The sequence below is a fragment of the Equus przewalskii genome, chromosome 4, assembly GCF_037783145.1.
Source record: "Equus przewalskii isolate Varuska chromosome 4, EquPr2, whole genome shotgun sequence".
NCBI lineage: Eukaryota > Metazoa > Chordata > Mammalia > Perissodactyla > Equidae > Equus > Equus przewalskii.
In genome coordinates, this window is record NC_091834.1 from 3,504,387 (window position 1) to 3,531,707 (window position 27,321).

At 42.4% G+C, this 27,321-nt stretch overlaps 1 protein-coding gene across 11 annotated transcripts in view; it reads right to left on the reverse strand.

Moving 5' to 3' along the window:
• CCDC146 (coiled-coil domain containing 146) overlaps nucleotides 1-27,321 on the reverse strand; it is a 114,927-nt gene that overhangs the window by 23,888 nt on the left and 63,718 nt on the right. For 8 of the 11 annotated variants that reach the window (XM_070617020.1, XM_070617023.1, XM_070617021.1 and 5 more), the window contains 7 exons: nucleotides 18,868-18,950; nucleotides 15,183-15,392; nucleotides 9,962-10,019; nucleotides 7,695-7,871; nucleotides 5,649-5,722; nucleotides 4,438-4,665; nucleotides 3,595-3,781 (listed from right to left, as the gene is read on the reverse strand). In XM_070617020.1, coding sequence (XP_070473121.1) covers nucleotides 3,595-3,781; nucleotides 4,438-4,665; nucleotides 5,649-5,722; nucleotides 7,695-7,871; nucleotides 9,962-10,019; nucleotides 15,183-15,392; nucleotides 18,868-18,950 — 1,017 coding nt within the window. The remainder of the gene's footprint in view (nucleotides 1-3,594; nucleotides 3,782-4,437; nucleotides 4,666-5,648; nucleotides 5,723-7,694; nucleotides 7,872-9,961; nucleotides 10,020-15,182; nucleotides 15,393-18,867; nucleotides 18,951-27,321) is intronic. The other 3 variants (XM_070617026.1, XM_070617025.1, XM_070617028.1) reach the window with 1 other exon arrangement.

Below are 27,321 nucleotides of genomic sequence, written 5' to 3' on the forward strand. Positions count from 1 at the left end.
GCATGACAGGAATGAGCATAGGCCAATCACCCTGAATTGGCCACCAGGAGAGACCCGCTGGCTACGAGGGACCAATGTCCACTACTGAAGCTGACCTTGCTCTGTCTCTTCTCTACGTAAGTGAAGTGTTGTTCCATCCAGTGCTTGACTGTGTTGTGTTTTCCCTTGTGACTCCAGTATCAAGATGCAATGGGCCTCCTCCCCTGGGATTGCTAAGTGGTGCATGGTGTTCTGCTCCCTTGGGATTGATAACCTGCACCGTGCTGTGCTCAACATGTACCATACAGAAAGTGTCATATTTACTTGCTTAGAGGTTTTTGTTGTTGTCACAGACTTGGGAATGGTTTTCTGTTTAGAAAGAGGATAACCTTACGGATTCATAATATTCCAACACTTAAAACATGATGGTGAATGTGAGAGCAAAACCCCCTGAGTCACTGAGAGGACCGTATTAAAGTGTAGATTTCGAGTTGTATTTCTCCTCAAGGCCAAATGGAAGTCGATAGGAGCCATGAATAAATGCAGAGGTATATGTAACGTGTAGTATTATACATGAGAGGTTGATGTCTTCGATTAAGAAACCCCCGACATTCCAATTTGTCATGCTAACCCACATGGTCATTGAAAGCTCAGCTGGTTTTGCCTAACCCCAGCAAAGTCTCTCTCTCTACCGCAAGGCTGTCTTCTACCTGCCCGTGCCTAGACTTGGCAAATGTCCCAGGGAGGAAAAAGGCTGCCCATCTCTGTTCTGCTTATGCTCTCGTGGAATTTACTTCCCATGACTCTCATACGTCTTTAAAAAACATGTGATTTTTAGTTTATCCATTTTTTTCTGGCTATTATGCCAGGAACCATGGTCCACTGTAATATTTTATGTTGTAACTGGAAGTAGAAATAGCAGAATTACATTTTATATTATGCTTATGTGTCCCTTTTATTTTACTTAATTCAGATTTTCTTGTAGAGACAAACTTCATTTTGTTTAGAGTATGTCATCTTTTAGAACCAATTTGGTGACTTGTATCAATGTATAACTGTTTTTGAGATCACTAAGAGGGATTTCTCTTTGTGACAGGTTATCTTAGTGCTTCTCTTTAGGTTACCTTCTCTTCACTTTTAAGGGGAATGTTTTGTTGATTCAGCATTAGAAACATATTTAACAGACTAACTTTACTTACTACCAGAATCACCAAAATAGGTTATTAAAGGTAATGATAATTTTTATCCTATCATTGTTTAAAGAAATATTCTTTATGGTTATTTGGTCAATAAATAGAGATTGTTTTATCAATACAAGCAAGACTTTCTGGTTTTAAGAGCCTCCAATTCATCATATCAAGGTTTCCACCAATACTTGGAACAAATGTTCTACTTGCTATTTACCGTAAATCTCACTATGATTGAGGTGGAATGGCCACAGGGTCTGTGTTTACCCAAAATTCCAATTTAACATCCTAATGTGCTAGGCTTTGGGCTAAGACGAAAGAGCCTGCAGTAAGCCAATGCTTCCAACAAGAATAACTTGAAAAGTTGGATTAAAAAATATGTTTGAAGGCATAAGAGTTGCAAAGGTAAATAGAATTAAAGTCTTCAAAGGTTCTAGCATTGTCAAGGAAGCGTAAAAGTATAATTTATACTGGACTCTAATAAGTCAAGGATGAATTTTGTTATCTTTAGAGTAATCACCCAAAGAATGGAAAGAGAATGTGAAAATAACACATATCAAAAATGGGGAAAATAGAACAATAGAGAATAGAAATAGAACAATATATCTTTTTGATTATCCAAAAGAAGGAAAGATAAAGAAAATGGACCATAAAACAGATGGGGCACAGGAAAAGCAATAGTAATATGGTGTACATAAACCCAAGAGCATCCACAATTACGTTAAATGTTCTTGGACTAAACAAAAATTAAAAGACAGAAATTTTCAGACCAGATATTAAAAAGTAGGTGCTACATATGAAAGACACACATAAAGAAGGACACAGAAAGAATGAAAGTAAATGGATGGCAAGGAAATACCATGCAAAATCTAACCAAAAAAAGCTAGTGTAAGTGATATCGTACTAATATTAGACGAAGTAAACTTTTAAGGCAAAAAGCATTTCTAGAGTTAAAGAGACTTCACAGTGATAAAAGAATCAATCTACCTGCTGGAATTGTAATAAAAATATTAGAAGTATGTGAGAAACATAAGTAACTGTTCTATTTGTTTTGCAAGAGTGTAAAAAGCACATTTCACCCCATCAAGATAGAAAAATGTCATGACTGCCATCTGACAGCAAGACCAGGACCTAGTCAGCAGGAACACTCACAGCCCTAACTAATTATTTTTGTACCTTGCTAAAGGTTGATCTGGCAGTCAGGATAGGCTATGTTACGCTACAGAAATAAACAACCCCAACTATCATGGCTCAAAACCAGGAAAGCTTATTTCCTGCTCTGACAAAGCTTGTGGCCAGTCAAGGCGATGCTCCACGACCACTGCTGGCTCAGCATCCCTGGCTGCTTCCATTTTACAGCACTTCCATATCATCATGTACTTCCACAATTGCCACAGGAGGGGGAAAAGAACTAGAGGGTCTCCCACTGGCATTAGATGCTCCAGGCTGGAAGTGACACGTGTCACTTCTGCCCACAATCCATTGGCCAGAATTAGTCATATGACCCTGCTCAACTGCAAAGGGTGTGAGGAAGTATAAACTTTCCATAAGCTCAGACGGAGAGGAGAGTTAGGTACGGGTTAGGATCAGAAGTGTCTACCATAGTTGGGAACTCCTGCTTAAATTTCCGAGGTCATGAGCCTCCATAAGATCACGGAACATGACAACCTTGCAGAGTCTGGGTAGGGTTTCTATATACCCAGCTGCTTCAACTCAGAGAGCGGTCTCTTTTTCACCAAAGGAAGCACTGGCCCAGTCTCCGGCACAAGGATGCAGCCCCCTCGAGGATCCACTGTGCTTCAGCCATGCCTGGTTGGTTAGCACAGGGAGTGCCACGTGACAGAGGAGAGTCAGAGGCAACAGGACCAAAAACTCTCACTCGGGAGCTCAGAGGTATAAGAAGGTAACAGCTGTCTTGAGCATTCTCGGACTGGAGTACGTCTCTGACACTGCACAGAAATAGCTAGGTGGCCTGACATTGGGTTCAGATGGCCCTTGGCTGGTTAGAGGTGCAGGCCGACTGAGCACCCACATTTACATGATTTGATCTGGTCCCTGACAGTTATCATCTACAACGGCACCATTCTGGATCTGACTCTCTCAACTGGTAAAGACAGTGGTTCCCATTGGTCCTAACCTGTAGAGAATCCTTCAGCTCTTCCAGGACCCGATGGCCTGTTTCCCCTGGCCAGGCTGATCTCTGATCCAAACAAGACATTTCTCTAATCTTGGGCTAGCAAAGAGAGGTTGAAAAAACTATAGGACATAGCCTTTATAATAGGTTTGATGCATTTAAAAATTTCCCTCTCTCTGTTCTTTTTCTTTCTTCTTCTTTCTCTATTGACCGCAAAAACAACTTCTTAAAATATTTTTACTTCAAACAGACAGCACTGAGCTTAAGAATCAGACAGAGGTATGCAACGCCCACCTCCAACAGCAGCCTTCGATGCAGGGCTTGTGTCTGAGTGAGTGCGTCCGAGGACACTTTCAGGAGCAGCTCCATCTTTTTTAAATTTCGAAAATCTCGTTCTTTCTCTCTTTGCTTACGAGAAAGTTCATCATGGTAGTTCTGCTTGTCAATGAGACAGTTTCGTAAATTGAGATCCAAGATCCCTCTGTTCCAGGGAAAGAGAGAACAGAAAAGTGACTTGTCATCAACTGCCCTTCATGTTTTTCGAGAGAGCATGCTCTGCATACACATCCAGAACCATCCTCACGTCAGAACCAAATTTTAAATACTGCCCAAAGCAACTTTGCTTGTAAGTTGGTATCGTTTAGTCACAGTTTTATTTTAAAAAACCCAAATGGAATAGGAGATTGATGGAGACAGAGGATTCCAGTTTCCCTGAAATTTTACTTAAAAATAGCAATTAACACTCTCCCAGGGACTCACACCACGAAATTGCTCCTACCAGGAAGAAGTCACGATGACCTCAGCAGTACCATTCATTTGCAGGAAAAATCCCCCAACTACAACACACCCCAGTGATAGAATTTTCCAGAGGCACATTTTGGAAAGTTACAAAAACACAACAGATTGTGTCCTTCAGATTTGGTCACAGGAAATTGAGGAAAACGATGAGTAAGGGTTGGAAAAAATACTTCAAAGTGCTTTATTTAATAATATGTTTTTTATTAATAGTAAAAATTGATTTAAAGTTCTATAAACTGTTTGCGGAATCAACATAAATCTATTTGAGATTATGTTTTGAATCCTCAAATAGAAATCTAAGAAAAATTTAGATGACAGACACACATAAATATAACTAACCTCTCAGTTACTGAAGTTGCTTCACTCTCTCTGGTTAATTCCAATAGCTTGACCAATTGGTTATATTCTCGCTCTTTGACTTCGAGTAAAGCTCGTTTGCCTTCAACTTCCTTTATTACTTCCTCCTTCTCTTCCATTGCAGCATTAATTTTGTTTTCAACTTTCTTTAGGGAGTCATTTAGCTCTTTGAGTTCACGTTCTAAGACAAGTTTTTTCTTTTCCATTTCTCTGCGGGGGAGACATACACACAGACATATGCACTTAAACACAGATACATACATACATACATAAGTGTGTGCACACACACACACACACACACACACACACACGTCTGCCTTACTTTGAGGCCATGCCATCTTTACCCACTCTTGCTTCCTGACCAGACAACAGCAGAGCTAGTCATAAATTCAGTGATCTCAGAAGTTGGGGGAAGAGCGCGGAAGAGTGGAGCTTACAGGGCATCTCCACTGGTTGCCACTGAGGGCAGGGATTCGCCCAGCATCCCCACTTTCTCCCCAGACCCCGACTGCTACCATCTCCTACGATTCTACCCTCTCCTGACCAGCCTCCCTGGACTGACCCCAATTTCTTGACTTTGGTGCTGCTGGGCGTGGCTCTTAGAACCTCTACTGGTTCCCACCTCTTTTCTCTCTCTTAAGTTCAGCCACCAGAGCAACCATATTATTTCTCCAGAATGTTGGTAGCTTCACTCATCTTTACCTTTTTTGGTTCCTCTAATCTTTGAGAATTTCCTCAGTGATTTCTGCCTCCAAATCCACTCTGAATGTCTGGGGGTGTCACGCATGTGAATAGGCAGAAAAGGAAGAGTGACAACATTTGGGCTTTAGGCTTCTGGCTCGCTGACATAGCTCTAGACCATGAAATCCTACACAGTCCAAATAATTTATCCCTTGCACAGCTCTGTTAAAGTCAACTGGAGTTCTCCATAAAGACAAGATTTATAAATTGGAAAGAGAATGTTGTCCCCAAATTAAGACACGAATAAGTGTTATGAACGATAGTAATATGCAGCACTACTTTCTTTTAATGAACGTGACACACAAATTCTAGACAGAGCCAAATGCAGGTATTTCTAAAATTCTAACAGTAGTTTAATGCATTCAGGGGTTAGTCTTCTTGTTTTAGCATGCATACATAACTTGGGGGAGAGTGGGCTGGGAGGGATTAAAAATAAAAATACTAAACCATACACTTTTTTGCGTGTTGTTTTTTCTATCTCTTTTCCAATTTGTACAGGAATGGTTTGGTGGTGGACCACTTCATCCTAGTAGAAAGATGGAACCATGTTAAATTATGTAGTCTTGGAGCAGAAACAGTTAAGACAAGCAAGTTAAATAGGAGAGAGACGAGAATTACGATGTGTGGAATTCGCACTGTCTGGCCTGGACCGTGCAGGGCCCTTTCATTGTTCCTTTGAAGGCTGCAATGACCTTGCTCATGGTTGTTAGCAGTTTTAAAGAGGAGGTAACTGAGTGGAACAAAGCCTGATGGTGCCCTGCTCAGAGTCCCTTCGCGGAGGCACATCCATCCCTCAGGGAGAGCAGGCCTGCTGCCAACAGCTCACGTGCTTCCCCTCTCAGGACTGCCACCGGCTGAGCAGAGCTGCCTTGTCAGGGAGGTGGAGGGAGGGCAGGGGAGAAGAGGCGAGTAGCTTCCGTCCAACGACTAACCTAACGGTTGTGGTGATAGAACAGCCACCCTCCCCGCCTCTGAGCGGAACAGCGTCTACGGTGCAGCTCATGGTCTAGAGTTCCCCACCAGATCAGCCCGAGTCTAGAGTTCTCCTGAAACCATATTTTGGCCCAGCTTCTTCCCCAGCTCTCTGCTGCTTCCCTCACTGCCCTATCGGATTCTCCTTAGAGCTCTCCCTCAATGAATGCTGGTCTTAATCCAGTGATCTGGGAACCCTGCCTAAGATTCACGCTCAGAGAAGTTAAATAACTTCCCCAAGTCATGCAGCTAGTAACTGGCAAGGCCAAGATCAAAAGCAAACTTTGTCCTATGCCACTTTCCACTCTGCTCTATGGATTCACGGAAGCTTCCGTCTTAGCTTCAAGGGTATTATGTGAGTGGCAAGGAATATGAGAAGAGCCCCTTTCTGCCCGAGGATCACCCTGGACTTTGGGGGCTGGGGTAACACATATGTGTGGAGGTTGAACACATCACTGAAGCGTGGTGCATTTCTCCCTGGGGTCCTGCTCAGTCCTGGGGCAGATCCAAATTTTGTGAGGCTGAAACTTATACAATTGGAGGGTTCTCTTTAAGGAAAAGAATAAAAAAATTACAAATGCTAAATTAGGTACAGGGCCTTGGAAGAGATTCATGCAGGTAAGGGGCCTGAAGCTTTCACTTCATCAGATTCCTTGTAAATCCATCTTTGCTCAGTTTCTATGTTCCAGGTAGCAGCTGGGTACATCTTGGCCAACTGTTCTAAAAGCCTTTTTTTTGTGTGTGATGAGGAAGATTGGCCTTGAGCTAACATCTGTGCCAGTCCACCTCTATTTTTCGTATGTGGGACCCCACCACAGCATGGCTTCATAAGTGGTGTGTAGGTCCGTGCCTGGATCCAAACCCTAGAACTCTTGGCTGCCAAAGCGGAGCATGCGAACTTAACCGCTACACCACCAGCTGGCCCCATGCTCTAAGACTCTTAAGGAAAAAGAGGTCAAAGGGTATCATAGTTGTCCTCTAAGACAATGATCTCAGATGTTATTTTTAAAAATAACTCTTTGTTATTTAAGTTGTCTTGAGAGTTATTATATGTTTTTCAAAATAAAATGAATTTTAATTATCTCCTAAAACATAAACAGAAGCTCTTCATCACTTTCATGGTGGGAGGGAAGTGGAGTAGAATCGAACAGACAAGGATAAAGTTCTAAAAACATACAGAAGAGGTTAGGACATTTGGTTGTTCTTCAAGAAAGTGATTGTCTTTGTGACACTCGTTTCTAACAGTGAAAAATGTGTGATGAGGTCTAGAGAGATGAGAGGCCTTCCCCCCAGCTTAGGGCTCCAAATTGGAGAGATTCTACCAAATGCTCTAAAGTCCTTTGTGAGTTGCCAGAGCCCAGGCTGGGTTTGGTTGGTTCAATCACTGTGCTGAGGATTTCAGTTTGTGTGATGAGAGCTCTGTTTATCAAAAAAAAGAGTGAGTGAGCAGTCCCTCTTGACGCCCACGCACTTTTATGTCCTCGCGGGCACGATTTTTAAACATTTACGAACTGCACATAGCACACCTTTAGGTTGACCTGATACTCTAACAATTCTTCTAGTTCCTTCTGCTCCTTTACTAATTGCTTTTGCTTCGATGTCAAATCTTCCCGTAAGTTTTTAATTTCTAATTTCTTCTGCATTATTTCCTTCCGTAATTCCTCAGTGCTTTCTTTCAACACTCTCATCTTCTTCTCCATTTCCTTTAAAAGTCATGAAAATCACCAGGTTATACAGAGTCTGAGTAAACATCTGTCTACCTAAAATTCGAATTAAAAATAATTTTACTCACCATTTTGATTATATTTTTTGAGCTTCGTGAATAATTTCTTACAAATTTAAATGCAGTTTATGATTTCTGACATCTTCATTAAAGGCATGACAGTTGTACTGCATGTATTAAGCATTTTACATTAAATTCAAACTCATTTTTTACTAGTGCTCTTTTCTGTCCTCCTGTATTCTAAATGTTTTCTCTTTTTTTCTTTTGAGTTAATTTTTATTTCATACCGAAGAGCTTTAGTGGAAATTCCCAGCCCATTTTCTAGTAGCTTTGTGATTTGACAAAATCAGAGGCAAATAATCTTTGATTATCTGGTTTATGGTTAACCGGAGTCACAGATGAGAATCAAAGATTAGGGAGTTCATACTTGGAATTCCTGACCCTTTGCACTTCTTAATCTCCTACTTTCTTATTGACAATTCACATACATTCTCCCCAAATGCCCTCTCCTCTAGACTCATAACACACCTTTGTTTCCCATGATTAATTATTTGAGGATGTTTGACTTGAGAGAGAGAAACCTCCTCACACTTGGCAAGTGTGCACCTTACTAATGACAGAGTGGATGGAGCCATTGAACCTGCTCTGGGCTTTGTGCACTTCTTCCTCCTCCTCTGCTCCTGGGAGAGGGTAAAATTAGTTCCCATGATCTGGAACTGAAATTCAAAATCCTTCTTCCCACAAAATCTGTGTTCTAAATGGTGGTTAGGTGTACTTACGTAATAGCATATATTATATATGACACATATACAATTGTCTATATACATATATACTATATATTCATATATATATATTTTATATATATACATATATATAAAATAGTATTTTACTCTATGCTAAGCACGTTTTTGTGCCTGGGAATTAAAACCCCAACAACATGCTTTTGAAATATACCCATTAAGAAGGTGGAGGCAATGCCAAGTATGATGATCTTCCTATTTACTTTGTATGCTAGGTCACAAAAAATGGACACAAACTCCTCCTATTCCTGTATGTCTTTGTTATTCTTCCCATTAAGAGGTAGGGCTATTTTCCACCCTTTGCTTCTAGACTTGGCTGTGTGACTTGCTTTGACTAATGAAATATTCCAAAAATGATTTAAGGAGAAGCTTGAAAAGTGCTTGTGTGTTGGGGCTGCACTCTCTTGAGGCTGTTTGTCTCTTTCTTGAGGCTGGAAACCCTTCCACCGTCATGTGACTAACAGTGACGTGTGACCTTAGACCGACTAGCCTGCCAACTGGCTGACACACGTGAAGCCATGCTGGAGCACTCAGCCCCAACTGAGCCAGCTCAGACCAGAATTCAGAACCGCGAAGAACGAGAAATAATTGATGTTTCAAGCCACTAAGTTTGGGGGCCGTTTGCTATGCAGGAACAGATAAGTGATACATCTTCATAAAAACTCCTTGTAATAAGCTTGAGACGTTCAGCACGCTACGAAGTAATAGCCACAGCAAAAAATGTTTTGTTTTTACTATTAACATGTTTTATTTGAAAAGCAAATTGCAAAATTGCCAAGAGAAGGCCCATGTCAACTATAATAAAGATAGTGGAGGAATTTTGTGTCGGCTGTGCCAAACACCCCAAGTCTATGAAGCAATGAAATTGAAAGCAACAGGCCACACTAGCATTCATCTCACTCCATTATTGTCACAGCTCCCGGGTCCTTCATAATCTCCTTCTTCCTTCAGAGCAGAGTCTGAGGTGCGCCCATAAAAATAACATTTTTAAGTGCCAACCACAAAATCCCTTTTTCTTCTGGAAACAAAGCAGATATTGTCCAACTAAACACAGCCTAAACTAGATGCCAGACAGCTAAAGCCTGTAATAGGTACCACTCAGGCTGACTCCAGAAGTCATGGAGATATTCATTTCAGCATCAGCCGTAAGTAAGGCTTTGGGATCTTTCAAATGTTTTAGGGGATGGTTGTTGTGATAAACATTAAGATTATCAAAAGGGATGCTTGAATCCAGCTGTATTTAACAATCTCTAGACTATCTAAGACTTACCCCTGGCTTAGGTATCTTCTCGAATTCCTTTATTATGAGGTTTTTTTCTTCTGTTAAGCTGCAAAAACAAAACAAAAACAAAAACCACAAGGTTGACAAAGAACAAAAGAGTAAGCTATTTCTGTAGTAATAACTGTCTATTTTCTCTTTCAGAATGTGCTCCCCATGCTTGCTTGCCAGGCAGCCTGGTGTCCATTCTGTGGGATGGCCTCAGGGGCTCCCCCAGGCCCATTTAGGTGCTCCCTCCCCATCCCACAATGCTGAGTACACACACCCACCAGGCAGTTATCTCATCACGACCTCCCCCACTAGACGCTGGCTCCTTCCAGGCAGGCCCTGGGCCTTTTCTTCTTTATAGTATTTGCAGTGAACTAGTGGCTGCCTGGATCACTGCAACAGCTTCCACTGGGTCCATCAAATAAGCAGATCCCACTGTCCAGTAAGTCTGGGAACATGGAGCACGCACACCTGGTTTTATTTTTATGAAATTTTATTTGTAATAATGTAAACTAAGGTTAGTGTAATAAGTATGTGCCACATGGAATTTAATATAGGCTAGCTGTCCGGGCCTCAAGCTGAAGGTGAATTTTTCAGAGCTTTGAATACTTAAGCCTTTGCTTTCAGAGCTTGCATATAAATTGACGATATTTTACTTCCAAGCTATAGATCCTACGCCTCCCCCATGCTGCCACCAGGGGGTGGTAGTGTGCTGCCGTCTTCTGGTTGTAAAGGCCACCTGAGCGAGTTTCAAAATGGTGACATGAAGCTCTCCCACAAGAGAAGTCTCAGTCTTTTCTTTAAATCAATATAAGATGATCTTCTCTTTAAACAAAGAAAATGGCTCATTCTTTAGGATTTTAAAAACTAATTACATTTCTATCATGCATTTCTCTCTTTTTTATTAAGAAACTCTGATTGACTTTTTTCCTTTAAAAGATGCATACTTTTCTATTTATAGAGAAATATATGATTCATATTTGCACCCCATCATGCCACAGTTGGTCATTTTTATTTTCCTTGTATCTTTTAATAAAATTATATTAAATGTGTATATAGGAATCCATTTTTATGCAACACGTAATTAAAATATTTTCCCAATTACAAAACAGATTTCATAATTAATAACTTAATAGTTGGTTTCGAGGTTTTCTAGTGGGTAGATGTACCATAATAACATATCCTAAACATTATCTATCATCTACTGAGCCTACTATATGCCAGGTACTTTATATGCATTGTTTCTAAATGTCAGGACCCTGCTAAGCAGGTCTTGTTGTCTTCACTGTACAGATGAAGCAGCAGAGGAGGTTAGCACCTTTCCGAAAGTCACGTGGCCAAGGCTGAACCGATGTTCAGACCCAGCTCTATCTGGTTCCAGGGCACTTTTCAATATCAAGCTGCCTCTGGGATATATTATTATTTAAATATTCCACTATTTATTTAGTTAGTTTTGGTGAGGAAGACTGGCCCTGAGCTAACATCTGTTGCCAATCTTCCTCTTTTTGCTTGAGGAAGATGGTCGCTGAGCTAACATCTGTGCTTGTCTGTCTTTATTTTGTATGTGGGACATGACCACAGCATGGCCTGATGAGCAGTGTGTAGGTCCACACCCGGGATCCGAACCTGTGAACCCTGGGCTGCCAAAGAGGAGTGCGTGAACTTCACTATGCCACCAGCCCCACTATTTTTTAGCTTTAGATTGCTTTCAAGTTTTCACTTTCATAAATAATAATCTTTATGCATTATATTTTTTTCTCCTTTTGGATTCTCATTTTTGTGTGGCATTGCTGGGATTAAAAAAAAAAAAAATTGTGTCTCATGATATGTAACTCCTAACCTTTTAAAGTGACATTAAAATTGAAATCTGTCTGACATTTTCAGCTTTCCTGACCAAAGGGTGCTTCAGTGTCAAAGTTCCTCAGGATTCATTTCTCCTCTGCAGCTAGAGAGTCCTAACTGAAACCACACCATCAAAGGCTTTTGGTTTTAAGGACTTGTGGGCGAAGAGACAATGCAGGGAGGTGCACACGCAAGAGGTGTCGCTCACCATCAGGAATAGTGCCAGTCTGAATGGGTGGAAGCTGTAAGAAGGTAGATTTCTGAACCAACGCAAGCAATAACCAGCTAAGAGTCAGGCTGCCCAGAGCTGGAGTGGCTACTGTGGGAGGCTGTGAGCTCCTGTCTCTGGAGCTCAAGCCCAGCCTGACGAGCCCGGGGAGAAGACTCAGAGGATTCTATCACGTGTCAGGGCTGAGAACCACTGTGGGCAGCAACAGTTCTCAAACTGTGACGGGAATCAAACCTCATGGGAAGCTCGTGAAAACTTCAAACGTCGCCGTGGTGGGGAGGCTTGGAGGGAAACTGGAATCATTAGCTTTAGGGTTGGATCCACGATGTGAGCAGGTGTCTCAGGTGCTTCTCTTTCAGTTATGAGGCCTGCACTCTGCAAACCTGGTCTGAGCTCTTTCTGTTCTTGGTTGCCAGAGGGGGAGCCGGAAAGATTTAAAAAAATGTTTAGGAGGTAAAATCTGTTCCAGCTGAGAGTTCTTCCTTACCGCTAATCCTGGTGACCTGTATGCCCCTCTGTCATACTGGAATTCTGGATGCATTGCTAAAATAATCCCTTTGTTCCGCTCTTACCAGATCTGTTTGTTTCTTGGTTCCAACTTTGCTGTTATTACTGGACTAAGAACGGAAAACAACCACTAACCCTGGGTGAGCACCAGCAGGGACGGCAGGGACCAGCTAGGAAGAGTGAACGGTCACCGAAGCCTGGGTCACTTCGGGACAGTCCTGCACAGGTGCAGCACGAGTGCTTCCACTCTCCACGTCCACACCCGCGAGCGGCAGCACTGACGGCCGTGGCCTAGTTTCCCCAGCTGATGGAGACTTGTCAGAATGCATCAGATTCAGCATGAGAGACAAAATTTATTTGCTGCCCAAATCTTACAAATTACTGGAAAGCAGAAGCCCAGAACAGGCAACCAAGTGAAGGCAAGAAAAAAGTTGAAAAGAATATTGGAGAATCTTTTCAAGGAAAGTTTTTAGAAAGATAAAGACTTCTACTTTGTTTCAAAGCTAAGTTCTCAACGGGACCTATTTCATCACTTCATTACTTATTTATAATGTATTTATTTAACTCACTTAAGTAGGTTACATATTCTTTCCTGAGGTCATCAGGGAATATTAATCCAAGAACCGAAACCACTGTAACAGATTTAATTATTAACCGAACACGTAATTATAATTAACATTAGCATTTACTAAAGAGTTCATATTATGTGAAAACATGAGAAAATCAACCAAATTATAAAGTCCTTTCTCTAGAGTATATAAACAATATATTGTCCTTAGTAGTTGCCAATGATTCAGAAGTTCCTGAAGATGAGTGGAGGAGTGCTAGTGATTTGGGCATCTATTATTGAGACCATGAACAAAATGAGAGTTTGTTGTACCGATCTGAAAAATATCGTCTGTATATTTGGATGAACAGTCTTCTCTCACTGGCTTAGTTTCTTTAATTTTATGTGGGGATGGAAATATCTACTTTGTTCCTGAGGAGGAATTGTTGAATTTGTTTTGGTAGCATGTAATACTAAATATGTTAAACCAATGAAATACACAGCCTATAATTCTTTCCGGGTATTTCTTTTGGTATCACTATCATTTTTATGAAAATAAGTTTGTCAATTCTTGAGCTGCTAATATTTGCAAATGCAAGGGAGTCTGCCCAAGCTAAAGTATTATGTGTTACAAATCCAAAAAGAATACACACTAAACATTTCTGCAAATGTGCGTTTTCCATGGTCTTGTTCACTGTGGCCACTATGCACGGTCCCCTCCCTACCCCAAGTAACTCAGTGAACAATTTGCTTGTCTATACCTAAAAGGCCAGAGTTCTGGTTGGATTTTTTTTTTTTCCCTTGGCAGGAATACTTGGAAATTTTAAACAATTTAAATATCAACTGACTTATGTTCCTCTTACCCTTTCATGGAAATGTCAAGCATTCATATTTTCAACACTAATGAACAACCACCAATTGTTTTAATTTCATTATTTTCTCAACTGAAAGAGTGCTTACAGAGCACAGAAATAGCTAGGCTTTCTTTTTATAGGTCTCACTGGCGAGCCTGAAACAAGTTTAAATTGAAAGACAAAAAGGAACTCAGATTTTTTCCCCCTGAACATAATTCTCCTGTTTTCGCTAGCCTTCTTCTTCCCCCAGTCGAAAAAACAGGCCCCAAAGAGAAGACTCAAAACCCAGGGCTTGTGAGGTCCCCAGAAGGTCACTCAAGTCATTTGCTTATCTCTTGGCAGGACTGAATTATATTCGCTCTGTTGGGAATCTACCTACTCTTAAAAATAGCCTGAGAAAGTTCTGCCACCTTAAATGGTAACAAATTCTAGGACAGATGGCTTGGCTTTCTCGCACAGCACATAGCTCACCAAAGCACAAAACCTGGGTGGCGATCATTTTGAAATTCAATCTAAAGAGTGTGATTTGCTGAACAAACCCTTCCGCTGACTTGCTCCTTGCACAGGAGGAATGTTAGAGGAGATTTTAGAAATAAGCTTGGCCCTTCTAGCAACACATTTCAGCTTTAGTTCACTGAACAACATTCTGTCAATTTGGACAAGTGAATGTGTCTTCCAAAAGGCTCTAAGTGTCTTGATCATACGGAACAGTTTAGTAAGAGGAGAACAGGTTGGAGATGCGGTCCCCGTTCCTCTCTTGGAAGAACAGAGTAAGCCAGATGTGACCGTTAGCTCCCCAGGATTGTTTGGAAAGCCTTTGTGGGAACTTGCCATGGAGACAATGATCTGGTACTGCAAAAAGGACAAGGGGCCACCGTCAGGGCCAGAGTGGGCGAGAGCGTGTGCCAAGACCTTGTTCCCTGGGGTGCGTGCTTTGGCTGCGGCTCCCAATGCTTACGGCTTTCCTGACACGTTGGAAACACAGCAGGAATCTCGTCCCCCCCCCCACCCCCCCCCGAGTGTCTCCCTGTCCTGAACTCTTTTCTAGAAGTGGTGTAACCTTCCTGTTCAGAGACTGCTCGTTCTAGGAAATCAAGGAAAGAACTAGGCTTGTAATCATCTTCACATCACTACCTCATACTCATCGGCCTTAAAATTCTTTCCTGATTTAGTCTAATTCTGTTTACGTGGAAGCAGCTTCACTCATATCTGTTTTCAGAGTGCTTGAGAGAGTTGTGTACTTACCTATTTAATCTGTACTGATTATGGAACTCTCTTTCCTTCACCGCATTGTATTCATTTTGATACTTGAGAAGCTGCTCTCGCATCTTGGAGACCTCGGTGGTGAACGCCTCTGGGAAATTGTCAGCTTGCTGCAGGTGAAACTGCTGCTGTTGTATTTGCTCTGTGAAACGTTTGGCATCCTGTAGCAGCTGGACCTCTGACTCTTGCGTGCTGGTTCCATGAAAAGAGAGATTCGCAAGATGAGAAGTGTATACCTTCAATACCCTCAGCGGCTCCCGTTGGGGTATAGTGAAGAGAGGAGGGAGCATGTCCACACTGCTCCCAACTCCTTCCATTCCTGGGCTCAATTCAATTCAGTCACATCTTTGTGCGAAGTATTGTACCAGGTGCTGGAGACAAATGGGGCTCAAAATCTAGCAGAGAGGGACAGATGTAAATAGGTAGCTGGAATACCAGGCAACCTGAGCTACCACTAGCATCTAGATCAAGATGGTGGGAGATGATAGAGAAAGGATTAAGTTGGATGGGAATGTGATATTTGCACTTGTCTTTGAAGAATGAGCATGACTTCCAGGGGTGGGGGGAATAATAAGGAGAAGAGTGGGTCCTCCCTTCAACTGCCCCAGCAACCCTGGCTCTCTCAGATTCTTGAATTCTCGTGACCTGATTGTAGGAAAATCTTGTCCTCCTTAGTGAACTAAGAAAAGACAGAAAGTTTTTGAATGACGCTTTACTAGGAAACTAGGAAGAATAATTCCTCTATAAAATTATGGACATAAATTAATTTACAGTTTTCTGATCCTAATTTCAATGCCTGGATAGAGCTAGACTTGAACGTCATAGTATAGGGGGATTTCTCCAACCCCAATTGTATTCTAGGGCCATGTCCCTATCTAGGGAGAAGGGTTAGGATCTGGCTAGAAGCAGATTTGAATGGACATAGAAATTGGACTTGATGGAATCTCCAGTATCATCTAGAACCCACTCACATATGCTGCAAGCTAGCATCAGCTCCAGCCTTACCAGCAGACTGGATTCATCTTTCTCAAAACCCAGTTGCCTCACATTAGCTATCTCTCCTATTCAGAAGCAAGAACCATGCCATTTTCTGTTTTAAAGCCAGTAGTCTCTTTTGGTGCACTCTCCCCACCAAGTTTCCTCACCAGGAGAAATCTTTAGGTTTCAGCTCATTTGCAGAGATGCCCAATGACTTGATCAAGCCTGTCTCAACTGAAATTACCAGCTCCACCCATTTTCCCATCCATTTCCCAGATGTCATTTGCTCAACAGCATTCAGAGAAACATTTTTTTGGGACATAAAGTGTTCCAGGCACTACGTTAGGTACCAAACAGCAACAACAGCTACAACGATCACACATATAATTTTCATTAACGAAAGCTGGAGTTATCTCTTACAATTCAATTTCCTTGTATGCTAATATACTTTGTAGATCTTAGGTTATCTGATCTCCTTAATATGAGTCTTCAACAGTGGAACTGTAAGGCATTGGCTTGGGCCACAGTACCTGTTTCCTCCCAGAAAGGAGGTGGACGAGGTGACTAGGGCTCCAGCCAGAACACAAACAGTAATTTACCCACATGGACTTGAAATACAGTGTCAGCAGAAGAGAACTTAATGACTCTTCTAACACGGTTTCCATGGAAAGCTCGTGCAGTTTCAGCTCAGCATTCCCCGCCTTATCTGCCCTGCTGCAGCCCCGGCAACAAGAGTGGAGAGGCTACTTCATGCCTCTCCCACTCGCCAGGCAGTAGGAGTGCAGAGAGTGGTGGGTATTTGTAACAAGAGGGGGAACTTAGGGGTCAAGAGAACATAAAATGCGGGTAGCAGAAGGGAAGGAATGGTTTTGCAACCCAACCTGGAAGCAGGAGGAAACAACGCCCATTTTGGTCCTGCATTGCTGTCTGTCACTGGGGCCCAGGGAACTGAGTTGTGGGCCAGGCGAGGAAGCAGCCAAGTCAGCATCCGCCAGGCTCTACGGAGTTCTGGACGGGAGCCATCCAGAGGTGAGATGTTGCAATAACCCTGTATCTGCAGCGAGGCTCAAAGGGATTCCCTGAGAACTGCACGGAGTTTTTTCCCAGTTAAGCCGTGTGCAGTATGTTGAAAAAGATTACCGCACACTTTCCACCCACATCCTCCAAGTCCCAGAGTCTTGAGAACCATGTGTACACACTGGCAGGCAGGACCAGCTGTGGGAAATGGAGTCTCCATTAGGGGCGAGGATGAGGATTTAGCTTGGGGCTAGGGAGGAGGAGGAGGAGCCAAAGCCGTGGGCTCTGGAGGGTGGTTCGGAGCCTGGATGGAGCTGAGGAAGTACGGGGTGGGGTGTAAGTGTAGGGTGCACAGGGATGCAGCTCTGCTCTTCTCCTAGTCATTCCTCTTGCCCCACCTTCCCATCCTCAAAGCGGCCAAATGACTCTGGGCAAGATCAGAAGGAGGGTAATGGTCGGAGATTGGGGGAGAGGATGGCTGGGGACTTGCAGGATGGAGTTTCTGTCTATTGCTGTCTCTCCTCGGCTTGTGATGAAGACATCATGCAAGGCTCCAAGGCAGGACGTGTGCAAAAGAAAGAGAGAGGCTTGGGAGCAGTAAGGAGTAGCAGCAGAACAGATTTCCTCTTCTTTCTTTCTTTTTTTTTTTTAAGATTTTATTTTTTTTCCCTTTTTCTCCCCAAAGCGACCCTGGTACATAGTTGTATATTCTTAGTTGTGGGTCCTTCTAGCTGTGGCATGTGGGATGCCGCCTCAGTGTGGTTTGATGAGCAGTGCCATGTCCGCGCCCAGGATTCAAACTGATGAAACATTGGGCTGCCTGCAGCAGAGCGCGCGAACTTAACCACTCTGCCACGGGGCCAGCCCCTTCCTCTTCTTTCTTTACTCTCCTTCCCCCTTGATTCCCAATGGCTCCATAGCAGGTGCTTGGGAAACCTTGTTGAATTATTCTGTGGAAGCCTGTTCTGACCTGCTGCTGCGTGGAAGTGGGCTAAGGTGAGTAGCCTGGGGTAGGAGGAAGAGGTGAGAAGGAAAGACAGAAGTCTCAGTGGATGAGGCTGGGGTTGTCCTAGAACCTATACTTCTGAGTGGTGAAGAGAGGAGGGGAGGGGAGAGTCCCACAGGAGTGTCCTGTAGCAGAGAATGTCAGCGTCCCACCAAAATCCCTTTGGCCCACTCTGGGAATCACTTATGGTTTTGGTGGACGGTTACCACACATACCAACAGCACCGGTGTGCCTCGGCCTGAGGGCTTTCTCTGGCCGTAGGAGCTGGCTTGGCTTCTCAAAGGGCAAGCTAGAAGTGCCAGGAGCTCACCTCCCTCGGAGCAGCAAGGGATGGAAGTTGGTAGACAAATCTCCCAGTTTCCTCGCCCTTCAGTGGGCAGTTTCTGCGGGTGTTCTATACAGCCACTCAGAGGGTCCTCAGGGACACTGAGCCCCAGCTGCCCGCAGAGTTGACCCACAGATTAACACCTCCCCGCTGGACTCCTCCCTTCCAGTCTCACTTCCCCTCTCTCTCACGAAAACTTCTGGTATCACTTCTCAAACTACTTGAACTCAAATCCTTGCCTCAGGGTCTGCTGTTGCGAGAATGCAAAATAAGACCGGTCCCATCACAAGTAAGACATATAAATATGACAAAAGACATCTTGGCCTCGGCGAACAGCGCACCTTATCACGGTGTCATGCAGCAAGGTGTACTTGGCTTTCAACTCTGCCATTCTGGTTCCGGGAAGCTTTCCCATAGCATGTAACTAGCAAGAGAACACAAGAGCACTGTTAGCAATCACCCTCTTGATGCTTTAAGCAGGAGACAAAATGGATACATGGATATCTTAGAAACTCTTTCAGTTAATCATTGGAGAGGAAACACATGAGGCAATGTGGTATGTTAGAGAGATGCTGGGTGTTTGGAGAAAAGAACTGTAGTTCTATTCTGCCTCCAGTAAGCTCTGGGTTCTTGGGCAAGTCTTTTCACCTCTCTAGACTGTGATTTCTTCATCCGTAAATTGAGGGAAAGTTAAGTAAATTCTTCCAACTCTAAAAAAATATTTCTAAATATGGGTCTAAGTGGGACCCAGAAGACCCATTTGTGTTTCTTGTGCTGAAACACAAGAAACCCATTTTGAAACCCACTTGTGTTTCTTGTACTGATGATCATCCTGAAGGTCCCAAGATGGGCTCCTTGGGCTCAAACAATCTGAATAGTGTAGGTTTGTTTCTAGGATGGCTGTCTGTAATTTGAGAGAACTAATAATTACTGAGCATCTGTTATGAGCAGGTGTTGTATATTGGTTATTTCATTCTCAAAAACGCTTTGTGAAGTAGGGATTGTTATCTCCATTTTAAACTAAAGAAGTAATTTGTTCAGAGTTGCAGAGCTAGTTAAAGGCAGAGTCAGGATTTAAACCCAACTGGTCCAGGCCCAACATCCAGGATCACTGCCCTGGGCCGCAATTCCTCTGCCTCTACTTTCAAAGAAGCACGAAGAGTTTATCCAGCACATGAAGAGGTATTATTTATTCCATTTCATTTCTGATAGGTGATTTTCATTTACTCTCTGAGTTAGGTGATAAGTGGTTAATAGACATCATAATGCAACATCAAACACTAAACCATAATGCAATGTCCATTTGTATTAGGTTTGACTTTAACTGAACTGGTAGTGACACAGTCTCAAGAAATAGACCTAAAGAAGAGTTTGTGTTTTTCAATGCCCTGTTGTTCTTACCTCCCAAATGTTTCTTGAGTCCTCTCCCTTCCCTGATTCTACTAGTCCAAGTCACGTCATCTCTCAGGTGGACTACTACTTCAACTGCCCCCCTCCCCATGCCTGTTTCCACTCAAGGCCCCCATCCATCTACTTTCTATGGAGAGCTTTGCTTTTCTTATTTTAAATTATTATTTTAATGTGTATGTGAGGAAGATTGGCCCTGAGCTAACATCTATTGCCAATCTTCCTCTTTTTGCTTGAGAAAGATTGTCCCTGAGCTAACATCTGTGCCAAACTTCCTCTATTTTGTATGTGGGATGCTGCCACAGTGTGGCTTGATGAGTGGTGTGTAGGTCCGTGCCCGGGATCCAAACCTGTGAACCCTGGGCCGCCAAAGCAGAGTGTGCAAACTTAACCACCAGGCTGGCCCCTCCATGGAGATCTTTTTATGCTGTTATGCTAGATGCTCAAAACTGTTTGAGTGGAATGGAATTCAAGACCCCTTGTATGACCCCTGAGGTGCTGTAGGACCCTGCCACTGTGCCAGCCTCCTTTCACAGCACCCTCCTCGAGCTCAGAGTGCTCCAGCCATGCTGGCTGCCTTCTAGTTCCATAGATGCTAAATCCCTCCCTCCGCAGGGCCTCTGCATTGGTCGTTCCTGACCCTCCCCCACTTCACTCCAACTCATTCTTTATCCCTCAGCTTAAATATCAATCCATGAGAAAGCCTTTTCTGACTTGTAAATCCAAGCTAGATACACATACACCACCCACCCCCAAAGAATTCTGTACTTCATAACATAAATTATAATCTGCAGTAATAAATTTATTAATGTGATTTTTAAAAAATGTTACTCCTCAACTAGGACATAAGCACTGTGAGGAAGGGCCTTGGTTATCTTGTTCCTCACTGTATCCTCAGCCACCAGAACCCCAGGTACAGCATAGGTGCTTGGCAGGTATTTGCTGAGTGAGCAAATGGATGAATGTAAAGGATAGCATGCAAAAGTCTGAGTCCACACAGTGGGGTTTCATGATCTCTCTACCCAGTCAGCTAGAAAACATTATTAAATGCACTACGAAACCATGTCTTCTTTGTGAAAGGGTCTGGGATCTAAGTAGGGAAAAGAGATGGGTGTTTTGATTTTAACCCTGTATATGCTGGGTTTAACGTAGGGGAACTGATATCAGGGCTGGTATCATATTCATATGCCACCTTAAATATAATTTACATGTAACTTTTTAAGTTTCAGTTGCTGTTGGTAGGTTGACCCAATGTTACATTTTATAGATATTTAATTAAACACATTTATTTTTGTTCTGAAGTTTTCTCTCTGTATTTTTGAGCCAGCAGATAATTGATTTCAGGTCTCAAATATTTTCGTTGCTCCCCGGAAAGGGTATAGGCCATAGGCACTGTGCCTTTAAAGTCTAATAGGTTAAAAATATATATAAAGCTTTGCATATGGACACTCTTAAAGGAGAAAAGTTGGTGGGAAAAGGTTAGGAAAAGGTAAGTGTGTGGGTGTGTGTTTGTATGCATATGTGTGTACTATGAAGGCCACGTGGGGCCAGCCTGGTAACTAGTCAGCAAGCTAACTACTGGAGATACGCCACTGGCTAAGGTAATTATGGACTCAAGTGTAAAAACACATATAGTATTTAGTTTTGTTTTTAAGCTGAAAAGACCATTGCGTCCACATACTGCCCTGCGTGATGGGGACAGAAGTGAATGTGACACGGGCCCTGCCCAAAGTAGCTCACAGTTTGAGGAGACAGACACAAAGGAAGGTACAGAATGCTTAAGCTACACTCAGCAGTTTTATTGTTAATAACTGAATTTGACATTTTGCAGTTATTTTCTTTATATTGTAAGTTAAAGCAAATAAGTAAAATTATAAAGTATAGCCTACTTCCACAGGGGAGAACTTCCAGAATGGTGGCACAAAGAGCTTAATGAATTCTCTCCCTCAAAGAAACATTGATTAAACTGGTCAAAATTACCTAGGACAACCATTTAAAGTCTCTGGAAACTGACGTAAGGGCGCGCAAGAAATGGAGACGCATTTATTCGCCAAAATCTACTGAAACTCAGTAAGAACAGCGGCAGACTGTGGCATCTGAACCCTGAGCTGCACCCATCACCCCTGGCTCCATGCAGAAGAACTATTCCAGGCAGGCCTGGCAGATAGTGATGAGCCCACCTCCCCTACTGTCCTATAGCTGGGGATCTACTCAGGTGGGTGGGGCAGCCCCAGACCACTGCTGCACTCATCCTCCCCTCCCCCAGCTCTGTATCAAGAGAGCTGTACCAGGTGGGCGGCTGCAGCTGTCCAGTAGTACCCCCCACCCCCCACCCAAGCTCCCTCATCATAGGGAGACTGGGCAGGGCAACCAAAGAAGATCAGAGTCCCTTATCCCCCAGCTCTTGCTGATCAAAGTGGGGGCTGAGTATGTAGCCCTGCCTGGGGATGCTCACTTTATCTGGACCAGAGTGTAGAATATCCATGCCCCAGAGCATTGCAAAAACAATAGATATCACAAGGGTTAACAAAGATGAGCAAACAATAGATATCACAAGGGATAGTAAAAGAGGCTAATAGCTTATTGATACCAGTAGAGGCAGACCAGCAGAAGTTTAACACAGAAATTGGGGCCAGACTGGCCAAAGAGGGCCCTGCTAAAACCACAGTCACTACTGGTGGTCCCGAAGGCTGCAGAAAAGCCCAAGGCCGTGACTACTCAGGAGTGACCAGAGAGGGTACTTCCCAGCTGTCAGTCCCTGAGCTAAAGGTGGGACAGAAATGTAAACTAGCTGAACTTTGAAAGTGTTCCCAAGCCACATACAGACTCAGTGGAAAAGGATGAAAACTTTACTGCCTCAGGCGGCTTAAACACAATCTCTGGCCCATCAATGGCTGACCAAGCTCTGTTGACCCAGGGGCAACCTCCAGGATGCCAGGCTTAAAAATAAAAACAAGGAAAGAGTATCGACACAGAGACATTCGAGGCTGCATGCTATGGGGGAAACACACTTCACGGAATTAGTCCAGCCAAGGCACTAAACAAATAAATGTAGGAACAACAATAACAAAAACAAGACAGCAAGAGAGAAGCCTGGAGAGGATCAGAATCCAGAGTTGCTATAATATATGATCTAAAATGTCCAATTTTCAACAAAAAATCATGAGACATGCAAAGAAATAGGGAAAAAAGGGCAGAAACTGCTTTGGGGGTGCACATGTTGAACTTAACAAAGACTTGAAAGCAGCTATTATAAATACATTCAAAGAATTAAAGGAAACCATATTTAAAGAATTAAAGGAGAGTATGATGACAATTCATCAAATAGAGAATATCAATAAGGATAAGAACTAAGATGTAAAATGATGCTCTTTGGCTGGTAGAATATATGGCTTTTATGTATATTTTTTTGCTTATCTGTATTTTCTAATTTTCTCCAACATATATGTACTGCTTTTCATAATAAAGGGCTGTGAAAATAAGCTTGAAAACTCTTGCTGTGAACAGTAGGGATTCAGAGCAGAATTTCAAAGTGGAGAGTACTGTGAGCAGAGCCTGGTGGCAGATAAAGCCAAAATCTAGCTCAGACTTAACACAAACTCAGCTGTATTTTCCCTATGTTGAGTCTCATCTGAAACAGCGGTAGTTTGAAGCCCGAGGGCAAGGGGCCAAGGAGGCATGTTGCAGGTTTCATGACCACAGTCCAGCAGGAAGGCTGGAGAGGTCTCCTTTCCTGTTTGCTGTTTCCATCACTCCACTAACCACACTGCCTTTGATGCCTAAGACCCTGTGAAGAAAGCTGATGGGGCCAAACATCTGATATGTCTTTGTAGTTTCTACATAAATAGGTTAAGTCATAGATGTTCAGACAGAGGATTGATAAGCCATCTTTTATTTGATTTACTCTACTAAAAACAAATCTCTCTTAAAAAGAAAAAGACCACACTATGAAGGATGGATTTTAGCCTCCTTAAAAATAAAAATCATAACCTAGATCTTAATAGTTACCAAAAAGTGACTTTTCTATGAAATTGTAAACAGTCTCTTTAAGCAGCTCTGTCTCTGGCTGGAAACTTCAGACTCAATTCTAGTAGATGAAATGCTTTACTCATAAGACATAAACATGGAAAAAAATAGTTGCATTTTCACACTGCATGATACAAATGGGTACAGAACCCAAGTTTGTCATGTTTTAAAAATGCAGAATCTAAGAAATAGAACATAAAGCTCAATGTTAAGTTGTCAAAGAGGATACACAATGAAAGGTTAGATATAATGTCATAAGTTCATGCATACGATTTCACAATAGATGCTTGTTTTACTGAGTTGCCTTGCTGGTCATTGAGACTGGAAGGAAACATTTACTCTAGAGCTAAAAGGTTAACAAGAGTTCATAATTCATGGATGACATGTAACAATATGGAAAAAATCTCAAAAATTGAAATTCTAGGACATTCCAAGGAAAGTAATAGCTCAGTAAGAGCTTTTACCAGGCGAACTTATCCAGAAGGGGGTCAGCATGAGGAAACAATTAGGTGTTTGTGTGGGTGTCTGCAGGGCAGCCAAGGTGGCCGCGGTTATTAACCTCCTCTAGGTCTGCTGCTTCTTTGACGTTACCTACCAGTTTGGGCTCATCCTGAGAAATAATTGCCATGATTTGTAAGGTGGCATAGCTTGAAAGCATAAATCCTTACCATCCTCATCTCCCTCTCACCTGCTCCCTCCCTGCTAGAAATAAACAAACGACACAGCTATTTGCAGTAGTTTCCACATGCGACTGAGCTCTCAACAATGACTCATCACCTCTCTTGTTTGACTTTTCCCCTTAGCTGTTATATCAAGCTTTAGCTTTCCCATACACCTAACTCATTTACCAAATGAAATTAGGCCACCTGAACTCATCCCCCACATCAATGGATCCATTTATCTACAGCCACACCCACCCTTAACTTCTTTCCCCTGAATCTCAAAAATGAAGTCTTCCTTTCTTCTTGGTTAAGGCTGACCCATCCATCTGTGCTCTCAAACATACTCTCCTATCTCTTCCCAGGCATTAAATCATCAGTTATACCTTCTCTCCTTTATAATCTCTACTTCTCCCTCTGCTGGCTCGGCGTGGAGTAGTCAAGTACATCACAAGTGGACTTTGGTTTGAATTCCAGCTCTGCTACTTGTTGACTATGTAACTGGAGTAATATTGTCAATCTGTGCCTCAGTTTCTTCAGTCGTAAGAGACAAAAATAGCCCCCATTTCTTAATACTATAGTGAAGACTAAATGAGTCAATACATGTAAGGTATTTATTATAGTATCTAGTAAACAAATAAGGGCTTAATCAATGTCAGTCATTTTATTATTATCATCATTAACATTATCCTCAACCTCCAAATTTGCTCAAGTTTTTCTCACTTAAAAAACAGACAAAACAAAATCCAGGTTGGATGCTCTGCTCCTGTCTGAACACTCCTTTCTTTTTCCTTCCTCACTTTCATTTCATTTTTTCTCAAAAGAATAGTCTCTGCTGTTTGCCTCCACCCTCGTACCTTCCAGTCACTCACCATCCATAGTGACCAGATTGGTACACTGACCAATGACTTCCTCATTTCTCTGGCTGATTTTGATATTTTTCTCTTTATCACTGTTTTTCAGCAATTTGTTTATGATACGTCTTGGTGTGGTTTTCTTTGGCTTGAGATTTGTTCAGTTTTGGATCTGTGGGTTTATAGTTTTCTTCAAATTTGGAAAAATGTCAGGTATTATATCTTCAAATACTTTTTCTGTCTCCCTCTCCTCTCCTTCTGTGACTCTAATTACTCATATATTTGGCCACAGATTACTGATCTTCTGTTCATTTTTATCGTTCAGACTTTTTTCATTTTGGGTAGTTTCTATTGTTATATCTTAAAGCTTACTAATCTCTTTTTTTGTTAGTGTCTAATCTGCTGTTAATCCCATCCAGTGAATTTTTCATCTCGGATGTTGTATTTTTCATCTTTAGAAGTTTGATTTGGGTCTTTTTGTAACTTCAACTTCTCTCAATATACACATGCTTTCCTCCACCCTTTTCCCAACATTCAAAATATGTATCATAGCTGTTCTAATGCCCTTGTTTACTAATTCTATTTCTGTGTCTATTCCATTGATCGATTTCTCTCCTCACTCTAGGTCATATTTTCCTGCTTCTTGGCATAGTTAGTAATTTTTGATTGGATGCCAGGCATTGTGAATTTTTTACTGTTGGGAGATAAATTTTTTTTGGTATTCTTTTAAATATTTTTGGGCCTTGTGAGTCACAGGGAAGTTTCTTGGAAATAGTTTGGTCCTTCGAGGCTTGCTTTTAACCTTTGTTAAGGAAGTCCAGAATAATCTTTTGTCTGAGGCTAATTTGGCCTCACTTCTGAGTCAATACCCTTCTACTCAGAGCCCACGTGTTAGGAAGTCTTTCTCTTCTGGCTGATGGGAGCATCAACTATTTTCGGCTCTGTGTGAGCTCCAGGTATTGTTCCACCCTCTCCTTTCTGGGAGTTCTTTCCCCAGCCTCAGCAGCATCCTCACATATGTGCACTGATCAGTACTCCTCTGCAGATCTCTGAACTCTCTCTCTCTGTGTGAAACTCTCTCCTCTCCTCACCTATGTATTTTAGCCAACTCACCCTCCCTGAACCCCAAATTTTGTCTCTCCAAATCAGCAAGACCACCTGTCTCTGTTTGGGTTCCCCTCCCTATGCTATCTCTTGGAAACACTCTCTAAATAGTCAGCTGGGGCTACTATAGGCCTCACTTCATTTATTTCTCTACTCTCAGGGATCACTGTCCTGTGCCGTCTGTTGTCCAAAGTCTGAAAACCATTGTTTCACATAATTTGATCTGTTTTTTAGTTGTTTCAGGTAGGAGGGTAAATCTTGTTCCTGTTACTTCATCTTGGCTGGTTGTGGAGCCCCAGTTACTTCTTCTTCTTCTTCTTCTTTTTTTTTTTGGTGAGGAAGATTGGCCCTGAGCTAACATCTGTGCCAATCTTCCTCTCTTTTGTATATGGGACACCACCACAGCATGGTTTGATAAGCAGTATGTAGGTCCGCACCTGGGATCCAAACCTGTGAACCCCAGGCTGTCAAAGCAGAGCATGTGAACTTAACCACTATACACCACCGAGTCACCCTCCCTCCCCCCAGTGACTTCTTAGTTATTAAATTCTAATCACATTTCTCTGTCCTTGTCTTGCTTGATAATTTTATGATGTTTGTTACTATTGACTTATTACAGTTCATCATTCCTGGAACTCTCTTCTCCTCTGGTTCCTGTGGCATATGGTCTCATGGTTCTCTCCTTACTCTTCTGTTTTCTTCTCTGGTCCTCCCTTTAAAAGTTGGTGTGCCCAGGGGCTGGCCC